This window comes from Protobothrops mucrosquamatus, unplaced genomic scaffold (genome assembly GCF_001527695.2).
Source record: "Protobothrops mucrosquamatus isolate PMUCROS unplaced genomic scaffold, P.Mucros_1.0 scaffold416, whole genome shotgun sequence".
Taxonomy (NCBI): domain Eukaryota; kingdom Metazoa; phylum Chordata; class Lepidosauria; order Squamata; family Viperidae; genus Protobothrops; species Protobothrops mucrosquamatus.
Window position 1 is genome coordinate 481,190 of NW_015386745.1, and position 12,758 is coordinate 493,947.

At 36.9% G+C, this 12,758-nt stretch overlaps 1 protein-coding gene across 1 annotated transcript in view; it reads right to left on the minus strand.

Moving 5' to 3' along the window:
- Positions 1 to 12,758, minus strand: part of PTPRK (protein tyrosine phosphatase receptor type K) — a 74,868-nt gene that overhangs the window by 46,037 nt on the left and 16,073 nt on the right. The window contains exon 3 of the mRNA XM_029284189.1: positions 5,784 to 5,919. Within this exon, the coding sequence (XP_029140022.1) occupies positions 5,784 to 5,919 (136 nt within the window). The remainder of the gene's footprint in view (positions 1 to 5,783; positions 5,920 to 12,758) is intronic.

The following is a 12,758-nucleotide window of genomic DNA, read 5'->3' on the forward strand; positions in this document are numbered from 1 at the left end:
TCCACAAGTCTTACAGTTGTCAATATTGCAGACCCCTGGCCTAGGAGAAAAGGTAACTGCAGCTAGCAATTGAAGAGGAACCTTAAAGGAGAAGAAATTGAGGTAGAAAATGTGTTCAGTTTTATGTCACCAATAATACCAGAAGGTGATCAGTTGGATCTCATTCTCCCAGTGAGTAAAATAGGAATCACACTTCCCATTGTACTACACTGCTGGAAATGGATGCTGATGGCATCAGTCATTTGTTTCCCTTTTGAATGGTAGTACTGTATGTTCCCTATCAATTCCCTAAAATAAGATGGAGTTACAACCATGGTCCTTCTCATCAAAAGACAATGTCTGACATATAGAACTCAAGCTTGATTTTAGAATGAAAATAAACAGTGGTGATATATTTTTTTAAAAGGTCCATGTGTGGGTAGCCTACATCCAATTGGAATACAATAACCTTTAAAAATAAAGCAACCCCCGTAAAATTATATGTGGCTCTGTAAAAATAAGGGAAATTTTAGTGAAATATTAATCCTATTCCCAGACTTTTTTTTTTTTTAATGAAAAGGGATACTGCATCTTCAAAACATATAAAGAAGTAAGTCACCCATTTCTACTTACAGGTAGTAGGAGTAAGAATAGTAGCTCCTCCTGGTAAGCAAATCACAGACAGTGGGAAAAAAGAAGCAATGGTGAATGAAAAGCGTGACTCTGTCACATTCAATAAAGCAGAGAAATGTGCGTTTAAAAAAATTAAAAATTCATGTTTTCTTTGTTAGCATTACAATCTTGCTCATGCACTGATTAGCCTCACAGAGCCATGCAATTAAAAAAAATATGTTAGCACATAAAAAAAGGTTTCAAGAACAGAGGGAGTTCACTGGAGAAAAATGACATGCTAACACCTCATTTATTGCAGAAAAAAAATGGAAACCAAACTGGGTTATGTTAGTTCAGCATGCAGCATAAATGTGATGGCTGATTAACTACAGTATCTAAATGCTATGAAATACAAAACAGCTGTGTACAGTTCTTGTGCTCTAAAGTTTAGTTTCTTTCTTTTCTCTTTTAGCTTTCAGTTACAAACTCAAAGACTAGTAGTGGCAGAGACAGGTTAAGCAACAACTACTGTAAGACAACTACGTACAGGTATACAGGTGCAAATTTTTGCTAAGCCATAATATTTTATTGGTTTTCAGATGAATGATGTGCAAATAAAGTCATTATGGCATTTGTATTATGTGACAACCAGGCAACTATAGCTCATCCAAAAAAAGGGGGGGAGAATTAAAGACAGAGAGGCTTAATATTATGTATGAATGCAGCCAATGTGCTATGCTCTGGCATTCTACAGTAAATGTGTGTGTATATTAAACCCATATATACACGCACAGCTGCTGTTTTAAAATCTTTAAACTGAAAATACTGATATATGCATACCTAGCTTCAAAGATGAGAAATAAACAAATGGAAGGAGATGATGTACATTTGGAAATATTTCAACAATGGTTAAAAAAAATCCAGTCGTTGCTATTCAAGAGATGCAGTATCCCTTTTCTTAAAATTCAGCTGTATAACTTTGTAAAACTCTATAGTAACTAATAGAGTTTCCATCCACTTCAAAATCGGCACAAAATGATAAGGCAAAGCATAAGAACATCTCTGATTTGTGAAATCATAAGTAAGTGTTTACCAATCAATGTTCCCCTCCCCTATTAGTTCAAATTTGAAAAGCTAGGCAAAATTAAAGCTGTTAAATCCGTGTGAAATTCAGAAGCATTTTTCTGAGTTTTCTAAAAATGTTGATGTATCAAAAGGGATACCACATAATGGAATCTCTAATTTGTATGTACAGAATTATAATCAATATAATTGTTTTATAGCACCTGGAATACACTAAGCACTTAGGGTTAAAGCAGAAAGCATTTTCTAAGACCATTGTGTTTACATGCTGCTATGTATGTAAAGAAATATTTCTTTATTCAGCAAAAATATAAGTTTCTGTAATTCACAGGAGAATGGATTCATTAAGAATCCAATTAAAATGGAGGCCTGGATGGATCCTTTTGTCCAGTGACATCAATCTAGTCAGAAAGAGAAGAAAGAGCTCCATGGAAGAATCAAGTATCACAGGAACCAATGGGTTGAAACTAAGGTAAGAAAGTATATGCTTATGTATGTGTGGGCAAGATAGGAAATGTTAGTAAATGGATTCAAATCTCCACTTATGCTAAAAAAAGATGCTAGTTTTTTGGCTGCAGTTCCATGTTAAAAAGCTGCTTGAAAAGTGGGTGATCAGAAAATCAGGATAAATTTAAGTACTGTACATCATTATAACCTGTGTAAGAATCCAACCGAAAGCTGCTCACACAAATGGCTTATTGGATACTTATCCATTATCTATCTCCATCTCTATCTTCAAATGTCTTTTCGGTGGGGAAGGGATCTTGAAGGGTGTCCAAGAGCCAAGCTAGGTAATGTACTAGCCACATGACCCCATGCTAACTCTGCTTTTGAAAACCCTTGTAAATTTGACTTCCGACAACAGACCAAGCTAAGGATGGTAGCAGCTAAAGTTTCAGGACGGAGGAATTATTATTTTTTTCATTTATCTCTTTTTCAAGCTAATTTTCACTGGATTTAGGTGAAAATAGCCACTATGGAGTGATATGATCAAATAAAGAAGGGGACTAGTTAGTGATTCGCCCTGTAATGCACATCTGACTGAACTTTTTCACTCTTTTCTGTATGCTGGTGTTGTGTAAAGATGTCTGTTTACTTGCTTATTTTGGAAGGGAAGAAAGAAACTGAGTGGCTTTTCTATCAGACTAGTTATTCTCATTAGAAAAAATTAAATTAAATAAAAATTGCTACCTAATTTAACCATGTTTCAGATTTTGGTGTTAAAGAATTTTATAGCAATATACTATAGTTAGTGTAGATGCGGTGGCTTAATGGCTTAAAAGACGCTGGAGAAGGTCTGTACTCTGGCAGTTAAAGTCCTATCACTTAATGCAGAGAATAAGCTCCCGTCATGTGCCTCAGCTCCTGCCAACCCAGCAGTTTGAAAGCATGTAAACGCAAATAGATAAATGGGTACCACTTTGATGGGAAGGTAACAATGATCCATGTTTCACCATATGCTTTGTGCTGTGGCATGATGTCATGCTGGCCACATGACTGCAGAAATGTCTTCGGACAGCACTGGCTCAATGGCTTAAAGAAAGAGAGTTGAACACTGTCCCTAAAGTCGGCTACTATTAGCAGAGTAAAACCTACAGGGACTCCTTTACCTTTTACTATAGGTAGTTTATCAACTCATAGAAGAAACATGTGAATCCAATACCAAATAAATCTAAATCCAACTAAAATAAGAAATTGAAATGTGGGATTTTCAGGGCTGATAACACTCTCCAATAATACTTCTGTGAAAATTCCAGACAAAGAATTGCTGTCTACTTAATGTAACAAATGGGAAAGGTTTCCATCCATCTCCTTTTAATCTGAATTAATAGAGTTCATGAGAAAATTCTTGCACATTATGAAATAGATCAATGTGATAAAGGTTTACACATTGCAAGGTCAGCAAACTTATTAATGACATGATAAATTAGGAAAGGTGGCACATAGCTATGAAAATGTCGTGCAAATTAAACATGAGATGCTGATGAACTAGATCAGGTAATGGACCGTGCATCTGATAATACTCTTCCACTGAAATTGATTTCCTCAAATAGGAAGAAACCCCCACACCCCACCCCCTGCAAAATGACTCCTCCAACATAATTTAAGAAACTGTTGACAAACTGTCTACTTCTGCAAAGTGTAGTTTGTAACAGTGTGGAAGTGTTCTCCCTACTGGAAATGAAATGAGAACTGAAAACTTTCTGTGGATCATAGCTGAAATTCACCAGAATGCTGGTGAATCCAAGCTTACCAACCTCCAAGGCAGAGATGCTCCCCCATATTAAGCAAAGTGAATCGCAAAATGTCCAGCCTATTCTTTGAGCTGGACTTAAAGGAAATCTCAAAGGCTTTCCCCCCCAGAGTATAAGATCTGTATCTCCATGATCACTCGCAAATATAACGTTTACTCTGCTGGCCCAATTATTTTATGAAAGCAGCTTTAAAACATATACAACTAACTGTGTCCTCAGCGTTGCTAGTGGAAAAGCCATTATAATTGATCACAGGTTAGCCTCACAGAAAGATCTAATAGTTTGGTGTAAATGTCAGCATGAGTGCTGACATTATGATAGGTTTGTAAGGAAGTGTCACATCCCCAGGAGCAGCTGTTGGCTATCTGATATTCTGAGGACATTTCTCACTGGCCTGTCTTTACAGTTCTGACGATCACATTTCTTCATCGTTTGTCAAGGAGAACTTCCAGCTAAAAAGCAAGGCAGCTATTTACTGATCTGCCCCTTAATTTCCACAGATGGACTTATCATCATTTTTCTATGAACTGGTTTGTAGCATATACATTTATTTTTAAGCACAGAGGTACACAACAGGAAAAAAAAGTGAAAGCACTATTGGGAGAAATCACATATGTGTCTAACTAACACAAAACACTATTAGCATACCTAAGGGTTCTAATGCAGACGTTTCTCCTCCATGTTATATATCTCCAGGGGAATCATTGTAAAAAGGCAATAAATTAAAAAAAATCTATTGGAAACCATTAAGACATAAATATGATTTTTAGGCACAGTTGTCTAGTTTTTTTTTCCACTTGGAAAACTGGAACAGAAAATTCATTTCACTTTAACATAGATAAGAGATGTAAAAATACCCTTATTTTTATTCCTTCCTTGCCTAGAATAAAAATAATTTTGCAATGGATCTCTGAAGCAAGACATCTACAGCTCGGTTGATAGAACAAATATTCTGAATCCATAAATTCTGCATATGATTTTTATCATCTCCAGTTAAGGGATCACAAGTGTCAGGTGATATGAGAGACCTTTAAGTGATATTTTAAAGAAGTAGCTTTCTATCCATCAGTCCTAGGCTAGATGGAACAAATCACTTTTGACATAAGCAGCTTCATATTAAGCAGCCATATGCTCATTCAAATGTGAGATACAGAAACAGCAAGGAAAAAAAGATCTGAAAACAATTCATTGAGTCACATATGTTGATTATGAAAATGTGTGTCAATTAACAAAGTGTATGAAACTTACCAATAAAATGCATTTTTAAAAAAAAAAAAAATTATAGATTTTTTTCTTTCAGAATTACTTCTAATTCCAGAAGGTGGTGCTATTGATTTTTGTTGTTACTTTGAAATTGCTAAGATTTCTTTTCTTTCTTTTTTTTTTAAGAAATGAGACACCATTTAATATACTTTTGCATTTTAAGGTCTGCAGGTCTATAACCCAATGGAAAATTTATGGTAAGGTAATGTGATTTTAACTATAACTTTCATCACTTATAAAAATACAAATGAAGGCAACATAGCCTGTAAAATATTTTCCAAGATAAGTAGGCCAGACATTTCATAATACAAGAGAATAAGCAGGGCTAATTGAAACAACAAGTTCAGCTTAAACTAATAAAATATAAGAAATGTTATGAAAATAAAAAGGTATTATTTCAATTTCACCAATCATTGTGTTTACAGTTTGTACAACTCAATACTAAAAAAAAATGATTTCTACAGTAGAGTATTGGTTTCTGACTTTGTGATAAGGATGCTCTCCCTGGTACTATTTTCCTACAATGATTTATGAACAAATTTCTTATCACTTATTTGAACTAAAAGAAAATGGCAAATTTACCAGACTTACCTTTTTTTGACAATTAATATGACAAGGAGGAGGATGAGAATGAAGACAAGGATTCCAGCACTTATTCCTGCTATTTTCACTACGCGGTCAGTCTGCTTGGCTGGGTCTGGAATAACTTCTGGTTCTTCTGTTGCAGCTGCTGGGAGAAACAGTATTAAAAGTTACTTGAACTGTTTTAACCATTGCTCCCGTCCAAAGGGGCTCTGCAACTGATCATTGATGTAGTACTGGACCAGGAAGAAGAATCATCTTACACAGATCTATTAGATCCTTGGTGGCACAAGTGGTTAGAATGCAGTATTGTAGGCTGACTCTGCCCATAATCAGAAGTTCGATCCTGACGGGGCTCGAGGTTGATGCAGCCTTCCATCCTTACAAGATTGGTAAAATGATGCCCAGATTGCTGTGGACAATATGCTGACATTTGTAAACCACTTAGAGAGTGCTGTAAAGCACTATGAAGCTGTATATATGTGTAAGTGCTGTTGCTATTAGGGCATACATTTTCCTTCAAGAGTAAGAATGTCTAGGACTGCTTTAACTTGCACTTCCTGTAAGTTGAAAAAAGGTTACGCTCAAATAATGGTTAAAGTGAGAATTTGCCGTTTGATTGGTAAAAGTCACATAAGTTACCTCATGTTTCCCCCCCCCAATTTTTCTCTGCATCTACCTAACCACATGTTATTAAATAATTCAAAAACAATAATGAGTCTCCATGCCTTAACAGGCTTCTATTGTTTTGGTGTTATATTTTAAGGACCAGTTGCCACCAGATATTGCTGACTCTCCCAATACTTTCCATTAAAATGGCTAATAGGGAAGGATGCTAGAAATGATATTTTACAGCAATAGTTGAAGAGCTTTAGGACCTCTCCCCTATTTTAGGCTATCCTGCCCAGATATATAAAATATTAGTTTCATTTGCTAGATACAATATTAGGATTTTAGTTGGCTATATGCCCTTTCTTGTAACTGAGTTTACACTGTTCGTTTATCCAAGTACATGAATTATACATGAAATAATTAGAGATACCAAAACAAATCAGAATATCTGTAATGAGCTACTGCAGTGCAGGTAGTGCCTTATTTTCTGAAAGAATATAAAATTTGGGCTAACTAATGATTTTTGCCTGCTTTCCATCTACTCAGTAGAGTTCTACTAAACTGCCATTAGATACTTGAAACACTAAAAATAGAGGAACAGTGTTCACCCCTTTTCCCTGAAAACCAAACTCCCGAGTGTTTTTTTTTTAAAAATCAAGAAGGCAACAGCAACTGGAAGGCACTACTTCCTACCACATATACAAGGTATTGTGTTTGTTCATTTGCAGATAAGGGCAATTACCGTGGAAGAGTCTGCAACATCCAAATAAGCTCTGCTAAAATATACGTAAAAGAGAAAAGCTTGCAAGTAAATCAGAGATGCAGAATACAATAATTAAAAAGCAGAGTAGACAAGAATATGCCACCTGCCATTATGTTAACCAAGAAATGGGTCCCTGCACATCTTAAAGTTTTTAAGTGTTTGTATTTCTTTTCTATTTTCTATTGTTACAAAATTAGATGCTATTTTTTCTATTTTTCTATTTTCTATTGTTACAAAATAAAATTTTTCTATTTTTCTATTTTCTATTTTCAAGGAGAAAACTTGACTGTATCTAGAAGAAATGATGACCACGACAATGTCTAGTCATGTTATTTGGGACTCCTTTGGCATGTGTGACAGTGTGATATGAAGTGTGTGACAGTGTGACAGTGATATGAAGAGGGCATTTCCCAGCATAGCCTGTGATATCTGTGGGCTTAATCCTTCTCCTTCAAGTTAATTTCATGGGTCTGGAGATATGACTAGTTGGGAAGTGGTCAATGACTCTGTGGGATAGCACATTGCCCATAGCATTGAAACCTCTTCTTAAAAGGCCCACTAAGAATCTGGCCTTTTATATCATTCAGCCTCCATATCTGTCTGCTAGGAAGCTGCTGGAGAGATCATCCATTATTTTGGAGTACAGTATCACCAATATGCTGATGATACCTAACTGTACAGGGTGAGCGGATGTTACAATAGTAACTCATGCCTCCATATCTATGCAAGTTGATAACTACAATATGTTGTATATAACATGCCTTTGAAGACTTGGAAACTGCAGTTAGTTCAAAATGCAGGAGATACGTATTATCTGGTGCTGAATAAGTACACCACACCTGTGCTGCTGGCCTTGCGTTGCCTTTCAGCTAGTTTCCAAGTATGGTTCAAACTGCGGTTCGAATGGCTTTGCATATAGAAATTTACAGGACCACCCCTTCTAACCAGAATTAACTACTCTGATGTAATAACTCCAGCAGAAACTGTGTTTTGTACCCCACTTCTGGGAGCTGAAGGTCTAGTAAGGCTTGCAGGCTTTGTTTTTCACTGATGGTGTTTTTGTTATGGAATGGCCTCCCACTTAAGTTTGAGGCCAGTTTCCTTTTAGTTGCTTTCTAGAAATACGGTAGGTTAAAATGAATCTTTTCCAGAGGGTATCTGGGACACTAGGGTGACACTACCTGTTACTAGTTATTTGATAATATAACAATAAAATTTAATATAATTAACTTTGATATAGGAATGATGGGTGCATTTGACCTTGGATTAAATCACACTGGAGGAGACTCTTCTCTGCTTGGGGATTTCAAAGAGCCTCTAGTTTTCAGATGAGCTAGATGTTGCTGGAAGAAAACAAAGAGCAAATCCAACTGAACGTGGGTAAGAGCCCTTGTTAAGGGGTACTGTGTGGCAATAAGAGTGCCTAAATGTAATTCTTTTCCCACTCTTATCAGGCTGGCAGATACTCAGCTGGGAAAAGAGAGACAATTATGTGCCAATTGTGCCCATTTCAGGGTCGGGAAAATATGCTCACAGTCACTCAGGTCTTGGTTAATTCCCATTTGGACTACTATAATATATTTTACATGGGGCTTGTCTTGAAGACCACCTAGATTCCTAGAAACTGCATGTAATCCAGAATGCATTGGTCCCAGTAGTTATGAATGCACCATAGTATCATCACTGCATCAGAAGTTAACACAGGTTCCCTATAAGTTTCCAAATGCAATTCAAAATGCTGGTTACTACCTCTACAGCCCTTCAGGCCAGATTATCCGTGGGTCCTCCAAGTCTCAAATTGTCTCTGCCTGTTCCACAGGTTCCAGCAGAGTGGGCTTGCCTTGGGTGGCTTCTGTAAAACAATGTCAACTAGCTGGACCCAGGAGGTGGAGTTTTTCTGTCACTCAATCTATAGTATATCTCCAGAAATTCAGGTGGCTCAAATCTTGTTGGCTTTTAATCAGGTAAAAAAGCCAACAAGATTTGGTAAAATTCTTTTTTTTTCTCCTCAACAATGTACTAGAGCAGGGCTTTTCAACCTTTTCACCCACTGTACCACTTTTAGGATATGGCAACATCCGAGTACCACCAGTCGCCTAGCAAGGTCTCAAAAACTTGATGCCCCCGCCCCCAAAAAGGAAAAAAGTGATAAAGTACAGGTAATCCTCGACTTACAACAGTTTGCTTAGTGACTGTTCGAAGTTACAATGGCACTGAAAAAAGTGCCCCCCAAGCCACAGCCAAGCAAGACAGCGCCCGGCGGCGCTCTTCCTCCTGTCCAAGGTTTTCATTGTTGTGAGCATTTCTATTGAGGATTGGCAGCGGAGGTGGGGTGGGGGGTGTTTGGTTTTTATTCCCCCCGTCTGCTGGGTGGTTGCAGCAGGTTTTGGTCAATTCACATGACCCTGGGACACTGTGACCATCATAAATATGAATCAGTTGACAATCATCTGAATGTAAATCACAAGGCCCTGGAGATGCTGCAACATTCCAGCTGATCAGCGCTTCTTCTGGGCTCAGCAGAAGTGCCAGGATCAGTGCTGCTTTCCAACTGATTGGTGCTTCTTCAGGGCTCAGCAGAAGCACCAGGATCAGCACCGAGCTCCAGCTGGAGCCTGGCACTGATCCTGGCGCTTCCACTGAGCCCTGACAGCCCCGAAGAAGTGCCGATCAGCTGGAAAGCGGCACTGATCCTGGCGCTTCTGCTGAGCCCTGACAGCCTGCAGCTCCAGCCATCTCTCTCTCAGGCTTGTGCGGTGCTACCACCAATTCAGCTCATTCCCCTCCCCCACTATCACTTTTATAGAATGGCCACGTACCACCTGCCAGGTGCCAATGTACCACAGATGGTACCCGTACCACTGGTTGAAAAGCCCTGCACTAGAGTATTGGATAAACCTAACCCTTGGCATTCACTGTGCTTTATTATAGTACATTTTATTAGCTATTTTGTTTTGATGTTTTTAACTCTTTATTAGCTACCCAGAGTCATTATGTGGGTAACCACATACATCATTTCAATAACTACATATAAACAAAGATGTTGAGAAAAGCAAGCTGAGGATTAATTTGTATTGTGGGAGAGATATTTGGGTGGACATGGTGCTCATATCTCTTTTATAAAGGTCTCTTCTTTTGGTTGCATATGTTGATGTGTATTATCTATTCCCTCCATCTTTAAGTATACCCTGTTTTTTCAATTTAATGCTCCTCAAAAAATTGTGAAAGATTTGTTCTGTGCTAAACTTGTTCTATTTTGCTTTACAACTCTTGTAAGAAAGAAATTATGTACAGTAGCCGTTATATTTATTTGGTTTTGCTTGTGTCTAAACTGAATTGTTATCCTTGTCAAACATCCTGTATCTTACAGAGTTAACAGTTTGTGTTAAAGTACTATTGCTCATGATGAGTGCAAGCCCATTAACACATCTTTTTGAAAGAAATGCACAGTGGAAACTTGATTAAACAAGGGAAGGAAGATTTCATTAGAATCTAGCTGCTGCTATCATTTATAATTTAGAGCTATCAGGGAAGATCTGGCTTTTCTGCATTTTGCTTGAACTGAGGTGTAACGGCTTCAAAATTTATTGAAATCATTAGAATTATGGATTGTAAACCACCACACACTACTCTGGATAGTGGGAGGAAGATAAATATTTCAAAATTATCATTTGTAGATTTCACAAATTCATTGAGCAGCATGAAATATACGGAAATGCAAAGGCACCTTATACATTTCCCTTTTTTTCTGGATTAAACAAGCTCATGCCTCCAAGGTCCCTGCCAACTTTTATTATTATTATTATTATTATTATTATTATTATTATTATTATTATTATTGTTGTTGTTGTTGTTGTTGTTGTTGTTGTTGTTGTTGTTGTTGTTATTGCCTTAATAGAATGGGATTTACATTGGCTCAAGCTGTTTTGAAGAAAGAACAACTTTATCCACAATCCCTTTTCTTTGGCAGCTATTTAAATTAAACTCCTATATGATCTCCCATCTGGCCACTTCAGAGAAAAATCTGCAGAAAAATATGCGCAGCTAGATTCTTCTCTGGATCTTGTGCATATGTTGTCTTGAATGGCAAAAATGTATCCATATTCTGGGAAGGAATGGAAACTATGCAAATTGAAGGAAAAGTGAATTTATCCATGATTCAATTTTCACTCTATTCTAAATAAACCTGTAACTTGTGTATCTTCTGCCTCCACATTCTAAGCAAAATGCCAAGGTGCATTTGGGTGACATGATACCATTAAGATTCAAAGCTTCATCATACATTCAGTTACAAACTCGTAAAGCTTATCCGTCTAGAGATTGTTGATCTTGCTGACCTAATATAATCAGTGAGGAGATTGTGAATAGTGTTTGGGCATACTAAAGCCCCATCTTGAAATCTTTCTGACATATCTGGTTTAACATATTTTTCGTTATCTGCAAGGCATGCCTTTCAGAAAAAGCTGTGTGCATAACATCAATTACATTATGATTGGAGGCCTTAGATTATAACCACCCACGTATCATCTCGTCCAATATTTCATTATTTATACTTTCTTCTAAACCCAAAGGATCCTCTGAATTAAATTGCACGTATAATGCAGATTCAGAGCAGGAATGATAAATTATCATTTGGATTTCAAAATCAGGATGTGATCTGTACATTTTAGGCATGTTATGAGTAATCTATTAAGTAGGCAACATCAATCCCCCCCAAAAAAGGCAGAAAAATGCAAATTCATGCTGGAAATTTCCCATACAGAAAATACAGAGTTTTTGATCACTCTTCTCCTGAAATTCAGTTTTTTTTTTAAAAAAAATCACCACACACTGTATTTATTTAATAGCCTGCATACCAAATAGCAGAGGAAGCTACTACACCCAAGGCTTGGCATGTCTAAATGTTTTTGTTATCTGCTGGAGTAAAATGCCCCTTACAAGTGACAAATTAGAAAAGGCATTTTGGAAATAGTGGAAGGAATTCTACAGCAATGTTAAAATCTAATCTTTTCTTTTAAACTGTTTTCTTATTTTCTCTATCAGCAATGAACAAGATCCTATAGGTATTTACCATTTTCCTCGCTTGAGCTCAGAGCTGAAGTTAAATGACCAACATTCCCCTGAGCAGTTTATTTAGCATGTTCAAGGAGATGTATTAAAGGATGGGAAAATGCATAAAATTGGGGGGGGGGGGGGGGGAAGAAATCAGTACAGCATTAAATGGGAAAACATTTTTTTAAAGCAAATCTATTAAGGGTACAAGAAATGCTTCACAGAAGACATTGTATTTAGGAGAACTGGGAAAGGAGTGAAAAAAGGCAGCTTGATAGATAGAAATAGAAAATCTGATTAGACTAATATAAAACAATTGGAAAGTCATCCATTAACTTCTCCAAAGAAGATTGATTCATTGCCGAAGGAATGCAGTCAGTTCCACAGGACACAAGAGAGACTGAATGTTATAGGTACAAAAATCTAATTTTCAGCCTATTTACTAGAGCTGGTATAGGGGAAATGTAACTTGTTCTCAGAGGGAACTAATGAAGTGTGATGAATTATGTGAAGGTGAAAGATTAAATTAAGAGGAAAAATAGGAAAATGGAATAATA